The sequence below is a fragment of the Dendrobates tinctorius genome, unplaced genomic scaffold (genome assembly GCF_039654945.1).
Source record: "Dendrobates tinctorius isolate UK_male_01 unplaced genomic scaffold, ASM3965494v1 ptg000211l, whole genome shotgun sequence".
In the NCBI taxonomy this organism is placed as follows: domain Eukaryota; kingdom Metazoa; phylum Chordata; class Amphibia; order Anura; family Dendrobatidae; genus Dendrobates; species Dendrobates tinctorius.
The window spans coordinates 6393581-6410291 of record NW_027361878.1 but is presented as its reverse complement, the minus strand read 5'-3'; the positions used below and the strand labels follow the sequence as shown (position 1 = coordinate 6410291).

At 43.8% G+C, this 16711-nt stretch overlaps 1 protein-coding gene across 3 annotated transcripts in view; it reads right to left on the bottom strand.

The window, feature by feature from the left end:
- Window positions 1-16711, bottom strand: part of CHID1 (chitinase domain containing 1) — a 540982-nt gene that overhangs the window by 522793 nt on the left and 1478 nt on the right. For all 3 annotated transcript variants that reach the window (XM_073554356.1, XM_073554355.1, XM_073554354.1), the window contains exon 2: window positions 9860-9988. In XM_073554356.1, coding sequence (XP_073410457.1) covers window positions 9860-9970 — 111 coding nt within the window. In that variant the 5' untranslated portion in view covers window positions 9971-9988. The remainder of the gene's footprint in view (window positions 1-9859; window positions 9989-16711) is intronic.

Genomic DNA, 16711 nt, shown 5'->3' with positions numbered 1-16711 from the left:
GCAGGGAGGCCACAGAAAAGGATGTTGCAGTAGTCGAGACGGGAGATGATGAGGGCATGCACAAGCATTTTAGTAGATTGAGGGTTGAGGAAAGAACGGATTCTGGCGATATTCTTGAGCTGGAGGCGACAGGAGGTGGAAAGAGCTTGGATGTGCGATTTGAAGGGCAGGGCAGAGTCAAGGGTTACTCTGAGGCAGCGGACTTCCGGTACAGGGGAAAGCATGATATTGTTAATTGTGATAGATAGATCAGGTAAGGAAGATCTGTGAGATGGAGGAAAGATGATTAGTTCAGATTTGCCCACATTGAGTTTGAGGAACTGAGAGGAGAAGAAGGAGGATATGGCTGACAGACACTCCAGGATTCTGGACAGCAGAGAGGTGACGTCTAGGCCAGAGAGATAGATCTGAGTGTCATCAGCATACAGGTGGTACTGGAATCCATGGGACTTTAGGAGTTGTCCCAGGCCAAGTGTATAGATTGAGAAGAGTAGGAGTCCTAGAACAGAGCCTTGGGGGACTCCAACAGAGAGAGGGTGGGATGAGGAGGTAGTGTGGGAGTGGGAGACGCTGAATGTGCGGTTGGAAAGGTATGAGGAGATCCAGGATAGGACGAGGCCTTGATGCCAAAGAAGGAGAGGATCTGTGGTAGGAGGCAGTGGTCAACTGTGTCGAAAGCAGAGGACAGGTCTAGAAGGAGGAGTATAAAGTATTGTCCATTATCTTTGGCTCTAAGTAGGTAGTTAGTAATTTTGTTCAGGGCTGTCTTAGTGGAATGATGGGGACAGAAACCAGATTGTAGATTGTCAAAGAGCAAGTTAGATGAGAGGTGGGAAGAAAGTTCAGCGTGGACGTGCTGCTCCAGGAGTTTGGAATCAACAGGGAGCAGCGATATTGGGCGATAGCTGGACATAGCGTTTGGGTCGAAGGTTGGCTTTTTAAGGATAGCTGTGATTGTGGCATGCTTGAAACCAGAATGGAAGGTACAAGAAGTTAGTGATAAGTTGAAGAGATGGGTTAGGGATGGGATAAGTGTGGTGGTGAGGTTGGGTGGAGGTGGGATGGGGTCTAGTGCACAAGTGGTGAGGTGTGATTTGGAGAGCAGACAATTAAGCTCCCCTTCAGTGATGTGGAGAGGGAGGTTATGGGGTTTGGGTATTGGTCTGGTATACAAAGGTGTTGTGGTGGTTGAACAATAAAGACTTGCCTTGTTTGGTCAATCTTATTTTTGAAGCCTGTGGCAAAGTCCTCAGCAGAGGGAGGTTGGAGGGAGTATACTATGATGGGGTAACCATTATTTGTTGGGGAACTGAGAGAGGGGAGGTACAGTAGAGTCATCATACTGTGCGGGTGGAGTATTTCACTGTGGGGGTATCATATTGCATTTGGGAGCACTTTTGTTTGCATCATACTTTATTATCTGTTTTGTTCAAGGTTTTTTATCCTTTGTTATTACATATATAAATTATGCCATTGGGCCATATGCTTTTTACTGCTGTTACATTACGTATTATATTATTCCACTATGATTCCAAAAGTTAACAGTTTTATTTGATAAGGAAAAACTTCCTCAATTGTAGACATTTTTTAACAAATATCAAGTTTGGTCTCTTAACTTTGGCCCTCTGTGCATTTGAGTTTGATATCCCTGCCTTAAAGGGTTTGTTCTCATCATGATAAAGGGTTACAATTGCAAAGAGGTTGTAAAAACAAACAACTTTGTAATTTTACTTTTGATTAAAAATCCCCCCCCCTCATTCTCAAGAACAGACCTTCACTACAATTGGTGGCTAGTATCTTAGGCTTGCAGTGCAACGTTTACATGGTCTTTGATACTGACTATAGCGTGTTAATTTACAAGTTGTCTTTCTAATCTAAAGTTTCAATATTCAGGGCACTTTGCGAAAAATAAGTGGGTTTTGGATTGCAGTTTGGGCACTTGGTCTCTAAAAGGTTCACCATCACTGCCATAGGGCTTTGATCACAATAGAGCCTTGGATTACGTTCATAACACCGAATCCAGCTGCATGTTCCACTGATTTATGAGATCCATAATCATTGACGGCAGTAATAACACTATAAAGATTGATAAACCCCGACAGACCCCATTAACACGAATGCGAACAGAATCTAATAACGTAGCTTTATAGGAACACAATTTTTTAACAAGTAATCACATGCCACAAAATAGATGCAGAAGAAAGTCACAAAGGGGCAGCTACAAAGTTTTAGGACTTGCCACACAGGCATATTATAAGTGATCTCGACCGCGTACACTGGAATATATGGCATCAACAGCTCAGGTTTATAGGGCAGGCCCGCCACAACGGCTGCCGGAGGAAATGCTTTAACTGTGGTTAGGATTTATGGATACTCTTAACATATCCTCAGTGGTCTGTAACACACAACTACCGCACACAAACGACCTAATAACTGACACTCCGCCTTACTGGGGTATAACTCAAGGTGAGGTAGCAATTACTCTATGGAATGAGGAATGGAATTTGGAATTCTACAAATTAGTTGCACTTAAAAAGGATTGTAGGATTAGAAACATTGCTCTGCTTTTCCCCCTCTGAGGAACAATATCACTTCTGCTACTCAGTCCTATCAACCAAATAATGACCAAGTGCCATACATGCAATTTACTTTGCCGAACGCCTTCACCCAGCCACATTAAAAATTCTATAGGACAAGGTACAAAAGATCAGCTAGTTAGTAAATAATGTCATCCCAGTGGGCTGTTTTCCAATTGATGCTTCATTTTCAGTGGAATATGGCAAAATTAAAAATATAAATCTACAGTGTGTGTACATTTTCTATAAATATATGTACATATTACAAATAGAGAACTATAAAGGGGGAACATGGTGTGCCAAGCATTGAGGTGGCTACATGTACTGAGAGATCCCGCGAGTATCCTGCAAAACAACACCGAGTGTAACTTAAATTCAGCCCTGGTGCTTGAAATCAAAAAGGCACATCCCCAGTACACGATAATATATTGTAATATATTAGTATATTACGATAGATAGATAGATAGATAGATAGATAGATAGATAGATAGATAGATAGATAGATAGATAGATAGATAGATAGATAGATAGATGTTTCCTCCTTAGCATTATCACGCCCACTGATGAAGATGGGTGAAACGTGTTGCGGTGCTTGCATGACAACATCTACACATAAGAGTGGGGAAAATAGGTATTTGATACACTGCTGATTTAGCAAGTTTCCACCCCCCTACAAACATTGGAGAGGTCTGTAATTGTTATTGTAGGTACACTTCAATTGTGAGAGACAGAATCTAAAAATCAAAACCAGAAAATCATATTGCAAGATTTTTAAATAATTAAATTGCATTTTATTGCATGAAATAAGTATTTGCTCACCTACCAACCAGCAACAATTCTGGTTCTCACAGACCTGTTAGCTTTTCTTTAAGAAGCCCTCCTACGCTGCACATAGTACCTGTATTAATTGCACCTGTTTGAACTCGTTACCTGTATAAAAGACACACAATCTGCAAGGAAGAATGGCAGAGGATCCCCAAATCCAGATGTGAAAAACTTGTTGCATCATTCCCAAGACGACTCATGGCTGTACTAGGTCAAAAGGTGCTTCTACTCAATACTGAGCAAAGGGTCTGAATACTTATGACCATTTGATATTTCAGTTTGTATTTTTTAATACATTTGCAAAAATTTCTACATTTCTTTTTTTTTCCAGTTAAGATGGGGTGCAAAGTGTACATTAATGAGAAAAAATGAACTTTTTTAAATTTGCCGAATGGCTTAAATGAAACAAAGAGTGAAACATTTTAAGGGATCTGAATACTTTCTGTACAACTGTACATAGTCACCTTTATAAAAGACTCCTGTCCAAAGACTCAATTAATCAGTCAAACTCTAACCTCTACAACATAGGCAAAACCAAAGAGCTTTATAAGGATATCAGGGACAAGATCATGGACCTGAACAAAGCTGGAATGAGCTACAAAACCATAAGTAAGACGCTGGATGAGAATGAGACAACTGTTGGTGCAATAGTAAGAAAATGGAAGAAATGCAAAATGACTGTCAATCGACATCAATCTGGGGCACCATGCAAAATCTCACCTCGTGGGGTATCCTTGATCATAAGGAAGGTGAGAGATCAGCCTAAAACTACATGGGGGGAACTTGTTAATGATCTTGTCATGATCCAGGATGGGGTTTGTCTTTGGTCTGTCCTGGTCAGACAGGGGTTAATTGTTTCTGCCTCTCTCTGGCAGAGGGCAGCTATTTAATGCTCACTCGACCTAGGTCCGGTGTCAGTTATACTCCTGCCCTTGGCTGACTTAGTTGACCTCGTGCATACGTGTGCCTTGTGCCTGATAACTTGTTGCTTGTTTGGTTTTTGATCCGGTTCTGTCCCTGTTACGAGTTCTGCCTGTCCTTCTTGTACTGCGCTCTCTCTCTGTGCCGCAGGTCCTGTCTGCTTGAACCATCACTACAGTGTTGGACCCCATGCTCTCCCATAGTGTGGGTAAGTCACCCTGCCCTGCGTGGCAGTTTGCAGACGCTGACAGGGTCCTGACATTAGAGTCCTGACAGATCTCAAGGCAGCTGGGACCAAAGTCACCAAGAAAACCTTGACGCTGTAAAGGTTTAAAATCCTGCAGTGCCCGCAAGGTCTTCCTGCTCAAGAAGGCACATGTGCAGGCCTGTCTGAAGTTTGCCAATGAACATCTGGATGATTCTGTGAGTGATTGGGAGAAGGTATTGTGGTCAGATGAGACAAAAATTAATCTCTTTGGCATTAACTTGCCGTGTTTGGAGGAAGAGAAATGCTGCCTATGACCCAAAGAACACCATCCCCACTGTCAAGCATGGAGGTGGAAACATTATGCTTTTGGGGTGTTTCTCTGCTAAGGGTGCAAGACTACTTCACTGCATCAATGGGAGAATGGATGGAGCCACGTACCGTAAAATCCTGAGTGACAACCTCCTTCCCTCCGCCAGGACATTAAAAATGGGTCATGGCTGGGTCTTCAAGTAAGACAATGACCCAAAACATACAGCCAAGGCAACAAAGGAATGGCTCAAAAAGAAGCACATTAAGGTCATGGAGTGGTCTAGGCAGTCTTCAGACCTTAATCCCATAGAAAACCTATGGAGGGAGTTGATGTTAGAATCTGTTCAGTCCTTGCTGGACAACAGTGTTAATTTGCTTTAGTTCTGGCATGGAGCTTTGCCTTCTGTGTGTTTAATTAGTGCACTGCTGGGACCTCTGGTTCTGCTAGTCTTAGATTGTTTTCAGTTTGTTTCTGCAGCCTTCTCTTTGCTTTCTTCTAGGAGGTGACCCAATTTTGTACCCAGTCCTTAGATCTTTCAGGGACCCCCTTCCCCCATTTATAGGTCTTCACTTGAGATTAACCTAGGATCGTCGGTGGGTCTATTCGCAGGAATGGGTGGCCCACTCCATCGTAGGGTATCAGCCTAGTCGTAGTGCAGGGTCAGTTTTCCCCCCTCCAACCCTATTCCTGTGCTGCAGAACCGTAACAGTTGAAGCTCCGAGTTGCCAAGCGACAGCCTCAAAATCTTAATGATTTAGAGATGATCTACAAAGAGGAGTGGACCAAAATTCCCCCTGACATACAGTATGCGCAAACCTCATCATCAACTACAAAAAACATCTGACTGTTGTGCTTGCCAACAAGGGTTATGCCACCAAGTATTAAGTCTTGTTTGCCAGAGGGATCAAATACTTATTTTTCACTGCAAAATGCAAATAAATTTATATAATTTATACAATGTGATTTTCTGGATTTTATTTTTTATATTCTATCAATGTTAAAATTACCTTACCCTTAACCCCATAAGCGGTTTTCATTTTTGCGTTTTGTTTTTCGCTCCCCTTCTTCTCAGAGCCATAACTTTTTTAGTTTTTGGTCAGGCCGTGTGCAGGCTAGTTTTTTGCGGGACAAGTTGTACTTTTGAACGACAACATTGATTTTACCAAGTTGTGTACTACAAAATGGGAAATAAATTCCAAGTGCGGTGAAATTGCAAAAAAAAAGGCAATCCCACACTTATTTTTTGTTTGGCTTTTTTTGATAGGTTCACTAAATGCGAAAACTGACCTGCCATTATGATTCTCCACATCATTACGAGTTCATAGACACCAAACATGTCTAGGTTCTACGAGTTCATAGACACCAAACATTTCTAGGTTCTTTTTTATCTAAGTGGAGAAAAAAATTCCAAACTTTGTTAAAAAAAAAAAAAAAAAAAAAAGAAGATAATTATGCCATTTTCCGATACTCTGCTCTCCACTTTTCATGATCTTAGGTTGGGTGAGGGCTTATTTTTTGCGTGCAATGCTGGCGTTTTTAATTATATCATTTTGGTGCAGATACGATCTTTTGATCGCCCGTTATTGCATTTTAATGCAATGACGCAGAGACAAAAAAAAAAAACAAAAAAAAAGGTATTCTGTCGTTTTGACTTTTTTTCTCGCTACGCGTTAAGTGATCAGGTTAATCCTTTTATTTATTGATAGATCGGGTGATTCTGAATGCGGAGATACCAAGTATGTGTATGTCTGATTTCATTTATATTGGGGGGCGATTTCAACTTTTAAATTTTTATTTTTTATAATTTTAAAAACATTTTTTTTTTACTTTTGGCATGCTTCAATAGTCTCCACAGGAGACTAGAAGCTGCCATAGCCCGATCGCCTCTGCTACATAGAGGCGATGATCATTTTGCCGCTATATAGCAGATTTACTCACTTGCTATGAGCGCTGACCACTGGGTGACGCTCACAACAAGCCGGCACTGACAACTGTATAGAGGTCCCCAGGAGACCTCTGCTTGTCATGCCAACACACCAGTGACCCATAATCACGGTGTGTGTGTTTCCGGCGCAATTGCCGGAAGCGCTTGTTAGATGCCGCTGTCAGCCAAAGCAGCCCACTACTGGACTGGCCCATCTGGTATTTGCCAGATTTGCCTGATATCCAGTCCAGTCCTGACAGTCACACAAAACTGAATGACTGCTATCCAAAAATATCAATCTAAGAAGATGCTAATGACCCGTTAAGGGGATGAAGTAAAATACCCGTTGTAATAAATGGAGAAGTATGGCTTGTTCAGTGTCCCTATGGCCTTCTATAAAGACCATTATACTGATCAGGCCGCTTTCGGTCAGTCTATGCTTGCAGGTTTATAGACAGAATACAGCTTACAGTACACAGCAGCCTGCATTCTGTGGACTGGAAATCATGCATTGTAGGTGTTCTTGGACTTTGGGTATTTCATCCTTTCTGGTTTTAAAAAGGTAAAAGAAATACCTCAATACATTTTGCCTTTAGGTTTGGTATATATGGAAATCTACTTAAGGGTTTGCCAAATGTAAAGGTCCATGCCTTTGTATATGATAGGCCCCATATACCGCGCAGTCTGGCTGGTGAATACTGGTTCTGGAGAGCTCTATAGATACAATCATAAGATTCAACAACAGGATTTCCACCGAATGTAGACACCAAATGTGATGTGAACAGAGTCCAAGTCATAAAGTACATTAGAGAAAATATGTCACGCTGATGACACTTCATCATTATGTGCATTGAAAAAAAGGCAAAAAATTAAGAAGGTTCTTAAATCCACATACACATTAAACTATGGTTGTCCGAATCTGCCAACATCTAAAGTGTATGGGTGCCTCAATTCTCCCCAGATGTCGGGCGACAGGAGAATCCGATTTCACATTTCAACCAGTGATCTTTTTGTTCTCCTGGAGATCACATGCACCGGAGGAATCTGATACAAGGATGTATCAGCTGATCTATAGGTGGCCGGGTGTAGGACCTCCATCGGTGTGATATTGATCACCTATTTTCAGACGAGGTCATCAATATATTCTAACCCATTTAAGCTGCTATGTTTGCATATCAGGGTTTTCTTTTTTTTAAAGTCTCCATTTGTAACGGTCAGCTTTTCCCAGAGTTTAGCCGCACAATGGAAAAGCACTAGCTACTATGATGTTCTCCTGCACTCAGAAGCACCGACTCCCCCGAGCCTATACTTCTGTGATTGATTCTCCTGAACCAGTAGGGGTCCTGATCGGTGTCCTGATTTAGCCCCCATGTTCTCCCTCTTTAATCAATGATCTGCTGTTTTATGAACCATGAGAATGAACAGACGGTCTGCAGACCCCCTCCTGCTTCCACACACAGCAGAGTGATCAGGACGCCATACATATGATTCTAGAATGATAAAATGGATGGGTGTTAATGTCGGCCAGAGGTTGTCCCCTAATATGTCAGCAGAAGAGTCTTTCTATGTCTATGCACACACAGAACCACTCTGCCCCTTTTATTTCTCATGTCTCTAACATTGTTTCAGTGACTGCAGAGATTCTGGACATTTACAAAAAAAAATTAAAAGAAAAAAGATGCATTTTTTATTATGTTACAATTTTTTGTTTTCAATCTTTGTATTGACTATAGATTTAGGTACCGTAAAACAAATGACACAGTGGACATCTTTTAATTCTTAGATTGACGGTGCTGCAGGGAATTTCATTTTTAAGCACTGTCCTGTAAAACCATCATCAAAATAGAGTCTTCAATGATAAATTCCTTCACTGCAGAAGAGCCCGAATCTGCTGACAGATTTCTAGGGAATTGATGGGAAGTCCACTTTAGGTTGGAAAACTCAGACCAGTCACATCCACAAGTTGTGAATGTGAATGGCTCCTTCTATCAGTGACGGATGGGGGTTGCCAAGGGCCCACTTTTCTGTTACATGTAAATGTGACATTATCCTCAATCATAAGTTTACATAACAATGATCGGGGTAGATCATTAAATGAATAAGATGCCGCCCTTGTCTGTACATTGTGATTCAAGACTATAGTGCCAAGTACTGTTCATAGAAGAGGGTGGTGGCCCACTCTTGTACAGGGGCCCACCAGAAGATTCTCCTATCCTCTTGTGGGCCAGTCCGAGCATGACCAGGGGCCCACCGGGGAATTCATCTGTTCTCCTGTTGGCCAGTCCAAACCTGCGTGTGATTGTCTGAAAACGCAGGACACACCTAGCATTTACACACAATTTTCTGTTCCTTAAATTGGACCAGACTAAAGCATGCTGCAAACTTCTCCTACCCATTGAACAGTAAAAGCAGACAGCACTCAGATAACACATGGATGCCATCCATGTGCTGTCCATTTTTTTTTTCACCGGCCCATTGATTTGAACAAGGGAATTTGATGGGTGACTCACTTTTGTTTTGCTTACATGCATTCCACAAAAAGTATATGGACGAGTGAACAGCCTCCTAGACTATGATGATAGGGACGGCGCCGGGCGGGGGAGGGCGACCTCACAGTGCAACCTATGGGCCAGCGTTTTCAGCCCTTTGGCTGTCTCAGCCCAGACTGGAACAGTCAGAAGGCCGGATGTTGCCCGCGCCCCGCACTGTGTCCAGGTCTGCCCAAAGTGGTTTGCTATAACCCATAGAGTTTAGCAGCACAGTGTGACAGTGGGTATGTTATAACAATCTATAAGTAACACTGAGGGACGCCTTATAGCAGTGGCCCTCAACTACTCAACAGGTGTTGCAAAACTACAACACCCAGCATGCCCCGAACTCCTGCAGCCTGGCCTGCTTGTTAGTTTTGCAACTGCTGGATAATCACAGGCTGAGAAACATTGCCTTACAACACACAGATATATCTTCTTATGGAAGTTTCCACCAGTCGGCTGCAGCCTTATCGCTTCACTATTCCACCATCACAATAACTTGGGCTTTTTTTTTGCCGTCTCGGCATGGTCCTTATGGGATTATCTATAGTACAGTATTCTTACCTTTGCCTCAAGCGGCTTGGAAGAAGCTTTCTTGGAGTCTGTCTTTGACAAAGTGGCATCTGCCAAGTGGTAAGCAACAGTCAGCGCGAGCAGAGCACTCAGCAGCTTCATTGTTCCCACCGGACTTCCCTGCAACAAGAATACGAGGACAGTGACACAGCAGATACAAAGCGGAGCCCTGATATTTTTTTTGCTACTGAAGTGTGGGAGGGAGGCTGGCACAGCGCTGGAGGCAATGTCTGGCCATCTAGCCCTTCACTGTGTCTATAAACAGCAATAGGAAAGAAACTGGCACGGATCTGATCCACCATGTACGGACAGCACCAACCTGAACTCATCCACTGACCCAAGAGACACTGTTGGGAAAATGTACATATAATGGAGACTGGCAAAATGAATTCTGTGTGCGACTAAACCCTGAACTTCACTGTAGTAAGTGCGTGGGCAGGAAAATGAATAATCTAGCGCCGGGGAAGTGTAGAGTGGACGCCAATAGCTAGCAATCTGGTTACTTTCCCCGCTTGTCCGTGGGCTGCATTAAAAAATCAGCATTCACCCCCAATAATGGGTTATTTCCATCATCTAATGCTGGGATATGTCATTACTATATGATACCTGGGGGTCCGATCTCTGGGAACCCCATAGATCTTAAGACTTAAGAGGCCGCAGTGCTACTTCTACTCTGTGCCCCTCCAAATTTTTCCCTTAAAAGTGATCCTCCTAGCCACCCGGTAATTCAGGGACCCAAAACTCAATAAAGTTGCAGCAGGAGGCCACAAATACCCTTGAACTAAGAAAAAAATAGTGAAAGGGATTCAGAGCTGAAGCCGCGCTGTGGCCCCTTCATTCTCAGAAACGGTGAGGGTCCCAAAAGTCATTATTAAATGATGGCGTATCCAAGCAATAGACCATCACTTACTGACATGAGAAGGCAGGGAACTGCAAAACCATTATTAGTGACTGTATCTGCTGAAATACTCAAAGAGGAGCCGTCATTTTAATTCCCATTTCATAAATCAATAGGACACATGAAAATAGGAAACTTTGTAATCTATCTTATTAGAGAAAAATTGTTTCTTTCCTCTCCTGGACTGATCATTCATTCTAAGTTTATGGGTAAAATCTGTACTCCGTAAATACAGACTTTGACAATACTGAAATAGAAGAGGACAATTAGTGCTTATAAGACCCAATGGAGAGGGGAGAAGCTGAAGGCCGACAGATATTCTGCTGCTAGATCTCCTGAAACAATAGTTACAGTTCTGCAAAAAAAAAAACTTTATAGTCACCAACTGTCATCTCCTATCTCAGTAATGTGACAATCGGTCTTCACTTTATACAGATTTTACCTATGAATTAAGAATTTTGAGAATGAACGATCAGTCCAGGAGGAGAAAGCAGCAGATTTCTCTGATAAGATATATTACAAAACTACTTATTTTCATGTTTACTACTGATTTATACAATAAATAAGGAGATGGTGACTATTTAACATCTATGGGTGATTTTGTATAACCAGATGCTTCTAATAAGAGGACTTCTTAAATCATTGCATGTTGAAAAGTTAAGTAATTTTCTAAAATTTAAGCCCCAATTCATCAAGACTGACTTTTTTAACGCAGGGATTGGTAGGAAAGAGGTAACTGAACACCTCTTAATGAATCAGGTGACGCTCAAAGGGGTTGGTACCATGCTTGGGGTTGGTGAGACCCCAAGCTTGGCCCCGATAAAATCAAAAAGCCTATACTCACCTCCCATGCCTGCGCCATTCCTGCGGTGTCAGCAATCGCTGTCCTGGGGCGCTTGTGCGGTGTTGTGACACATGACCCGGAGCCCAATCAGCGCTGATGTCACTGTCCCAGCCTTCTGCCAAATCTATTTAAACTAGTAATAGGCCCGATCCTATCGCATCGGGAGTGCGGTGAAATTAACATCTGTGTATGCTTAGTGGTGTGTTACTGCAGCTGCACAAATAAAACATAGACACCACCGCTATTCCCCACGCAGGCGCAGTACAAGCCGCGTCGTTACCACGCTTGCGCGGGTAGATCGTGAAGTTGTGGCTGTTACTGTGCATGCGCGGGAATAGCAGTGACATGAATGTCATTTGCGCAGGCGCAGTTCGTGGCCTTGTGTCACCGCTACTCGTGCACATGAGTAGTAATAACGCAGCCTTGAGGCCACGAACTGCACCTGCGCAAGTGACACTGCCGCGGTGTCTTACGGGATTTGTGGACAACGGCCGGAAGTCCCAACTGGTGATAATATATGTAGATAATTGCCTTGTAATGTTTTCATTTCCTGTTCTGTCCAGATGTCACCGTATCCCAGAATTCCAAGCAGAGGAAGTTCACCGACTGCCATAAGGGACACCCAAGTGATGGGTGCCTCAATATGGAAACTGCTGCTGGTACCAACCTATTGTGCGGTACCACCAGCGGAACACCGTCGCACCACACACACACACACTCACATTCACACACACACTCACACAGCCTCTTGCGCGGTACCACCAGCGGAACATCATCGCACTGCGCCTGTGCAAATTCCATGCAGGCACAGCGATTTCGGTTGATCCCGGCAGCAGATGTGCGACGTGTCTACAGGCAGAGGAAGCCGGTCACATTAAAGGGGTTTTCCTAAAATTGTCTGTGTCTGACCGTGTACGGAGCATACCACATCTCCTGGGCAGGGGAGGAAGCAAAAGACACAAAAGCACAAGCCCCTATCACAGACATTTGTGCTGATGACCTGGCCTCCCACTTTACAGAAAAAATAGATAATATCCGTCAAGAAATCTGCTCCCAACCACCAAGTGCTGTGACTCCCATCCCTTCCTACATCTCCCCTGGCTCACTCTCCACATTTGATCCCATAACAGAAGAAGAAGTCTCCAGACTCCTCTCTTCTTCTCGTCCGACTACATGCACTACCGACCCCATTCCCTCACATCTCCTCCAGTCTCTCTCTCCAGTCGTCACAACCCACCTAACTACAATCTTTAATCTCTCCCTCTCCTCGGGCATTTTCCCATCCTCCTTCAAACACGCCATCGTTACTCCACTACTAAAGAAACCTGCTCTCGACCCATCCTGCACAAACAACTACAGACCAGTCTCCAATCTCCCCTTCATCTCTAAACTTTTGGAACGCCTAGTTTACTCCCGTCTTACCCGTTACCTCTCCATTCACTCCCTTCTAGACCCTTCACAGTCCGGCTTCCGCCCCCTACATTCGACTGAAACTGCACTCATCAAAGTGACCAATGACCTTCTGACAGCAAAACGTAACGGTGACCACTCTCTGCTCATTCTTCTTGACCTATCTGCAGCTTTCGATACTGTTGACCACCATCTCCTACTCTCTAGGCTCCAGTCACTAGGCATTAAGGACACTGCACTCTCCTGGTTCTCTTCCTATCTCTCTGACCGCTCCTTCAGTGTTTTGTTCTCTGGCTCCACGTCATCTCCTCTTCCTCTTGCTGTCGGGGTACCTCAGGGCTCAGTCCTTGGCCCCCTTCTTTTCTCTCTCTACACGGCCCCAATTGGACAGACCATCAGCAGATTTGGCTTTCAGTACCAGCTTTATGCTGATGACACACAACTATACACGTCTTCCCCCGACCTTACCCCCGCTGTACTACAGAACGCCAGTGACTGTCTGTCCGCAGTCTCCAATATCATGTCCGCTCTCTATCTAAAACTCAACCTCTCCAAAACTGAACTTCTTCTGCTCCCGCAGTCTACTAACCTCCCTAAATCTGACATTTCCTTCTCCGTGGGTGGTACCACAATAACACCCCGGCAGCAGGTGCGCTGTCTGGGTGTTATGTTTGACACCAATCTCTCCTTTACATCCCATATACAATCCCTTGCCCGCTCTTGCCGCTTACACCTAAAGAACATCTCTAGAATCCGCCCTTTTCTCACTATGGAAACAACAAAAACCCTCACTGTTGCATTGATCCACTCTCGCCTGGATTACTGCAACGCTCTATTAATTGGCCTCCCCGTCACTCGACTATCCCCTCTCCAGTCCATACTCAATGCAGCAGCCAGGATCGTCCATCTGGGTAATCGGTACTCGGACGCGTCCGCTCTTCGCCAGTCCTTACATTGGCTGCCCATTCATTATAGGATCCAATTCAAAGTACTTGTTCTCACCCACAAAGCTCTCCACAGTGCGGCACCCCCTTACATCTCTTCTCTCATTTCTGTCTATCGGCCTAGCCGATCGCTGCGCTCTGCAAACGACTTTCGACTAACCTCTGCACTAATCCGTACCTCCCACTCCCGACTCCAAGACTTCTCCCGTGCTGCTCCTATCCTCTGGAATGCTCTACCCCAAGAAATCAGGACTATCCACAATTTGCATAGTTTTAGGCGCTCCCTCAAAACACACCTGTTCAGAGCGGCCTATCACATTCACTAATCAAAGTCATTCTCTGTGTAAGTGTGCGTGCATAGCCCATTCACTATCTCCATCTATCCTTCACTCCTGAAAGATGGCTGGACCTTCATTGTAAATACACCATTGTAAATACACACCTGTACTCTGTATCTCCCTCACCTTATTGTAGATTGTACGCTCTCACGAGCAGGGTCGTCTTATTTCGTCTTATTTTGCTTTAATTATTGTATTGTTAGCGTTGTTACTTATGACTTGTGTTTTGAAACTGTTAAACTGTAAAGCGCTGCGGAATATGTTGGCGCTATATAAATAAAGATTATTATTATTATTATAAAAGACAATACTGACATTACAGCAGGGGATCACAGAGGATTCATTTTGTGAGGTAAAATATTTCACTGACTGTTTTTAAACAATATTTTACCTCACAAAATTTATCCTCTGCGATCTCCTGCTGTAATGTCAGTATTGTCTTTTGCTTCCTCCCCTGCCCAGGAGCTGTGGTATGTTCTGTACACGGTCAGACACAGGGGTGAGTGTTTCAATGATTTGCACTATAGGAACACAAAAGCGCAAATAGGGTCTTATCCGATGATAACTTTATAAAATATATAGAATCTACTCACCCGCTGTTGGAGAGAAAAGGCACACAGAATTAGTGATAAGCTGCTGCAGGTCCAAGGGTCAGACAAGTGACCGCCGAAATATCAAATCCTATGGCGCTTGTTTTTGGACTCCGAGCGCTGCTTAATAATATACAAAATTACAGTTGTGATAAAAGATGAATGTTTTATTCCCAACGCGTTTCGAAGTATGAGCTACTTCTTCCTCAGGGGATGTCTGTCATGCCCTGAGGAAGAAGTAGCTTATACTTCAAAGCGCGTTGAGAATAAAACATTCATCTTTTATCACAACTGTAATTTTGTATATTATTAAGCAGCGCACGGAGTCCAAAAAAAGCTCCATAGGATTTGACAGGGGTGAGAGAGACAGAGCACAGGGGGGGACAGCTCAAACGGGACAGCACATGAGGGGAGAACACAGCACAGGAAGGAGAGAGACAGCAGACAAGGGGGATAGCACATGGGGTAGACAGGTCAAAGAAGAGAGCGCAGACGGGAGAAGTCAGCACATGGGGGGGGAAAGAGAGAGTGGATAGATGGGTGAGCACATGGGGAGAGAGATTCTCAACACTGCAAAGCCTGCCCCCATCGTGACATTACCGCCCTCTCGATGCGACAGCAGCGGGCCTCCATCTAGTTCAACATAGAGAGGAAGTCAGATCAGCTGCAGCCCGGAGTTCCTCTTCATGTTCAATTTATCCAAAGTCAAAGACAGAAGTTGGCGCTGACTGGGCGCAGGGCAGCACATGTTATGCAACCCCACAAAAGCCCCAGACAGCGAGTGCCAGCACCGCAGGAAGGTGCCGACATGGAAAGTGAGTATAGGCCTTTTTTTAATTATATCTGGGCTAAGTGTGGGGAATGAGAAGGGGTTATCCTAGTAGTGGACAACCCCTTTAAAGTGGTGTGCGCTTCACAATAAATCTTACTCCAGTCAGCGACTAGAGTAAGATTTGTGGCATAAGGCTGCTCATCATGAATTTGAAGCCTGGTATTGAGCAAAAATGTTGCAACTTTTTAACTTACGCCCCAGTTGATAACCTGTTAGATGCCGCTGTCAACCTCTGAATAACCTTCCATTGACACTGATGGGTTGCCAGCTCAAAGCACAAACAACAAGCCCCCGAACAGCCCCATCAACCAAAAAATGTAAATGCTCCAATTCTCAGAACATAGTGACACAAGTGGAATTTTCATTTATGATTTGTTTCCCCACCAAAATAATGAAAACTACACAAGTTGGGAATCACCGGAATCATACCGACCTAGAGAATCATATTACCTGGTCATTTTTTCTGTATAATGAATGCCGTAACAGATAAATTCCCCCCAAAAAATTCATGAAATTGTACTTTGGCCTATTTTCCTATTTTTCAGTACATAGCACGTTGAAATAAATGGTGTCATTCAACTGTACAACTCATCCTGCAAAAAACAAGGCCTCGTATGGAAGGAGATAATAAAATAATTATGATTCTTGAAACAATGGGAGGAAAAAACAAAAATGCAGAATTCAAAGGAAATCCAGGAAGGGGGTTAAACTCCATTCAACAATGAAGGAACCCTTTAGCAATTTTTGAGGCAAAAAAAATGCTGGCAAAACCCTCAAAAGGATGTCCGGGCATCATTGACTCAAGTGTAGAGTGTCTTCAGAGCAGAAACCGTGTAAACAATGGTCAGGTTACTTCTTCATTGTTTTTCTACAGACCGGCCGAGGGACTCCTCACCCAGGACGGGCCGCGGGACTCCTCACCCAAACTCAACAGCGTCATAGGCATGTATGAAGCTGTTGAGTTCTTTGGAGGCTAACCGTCGCTGC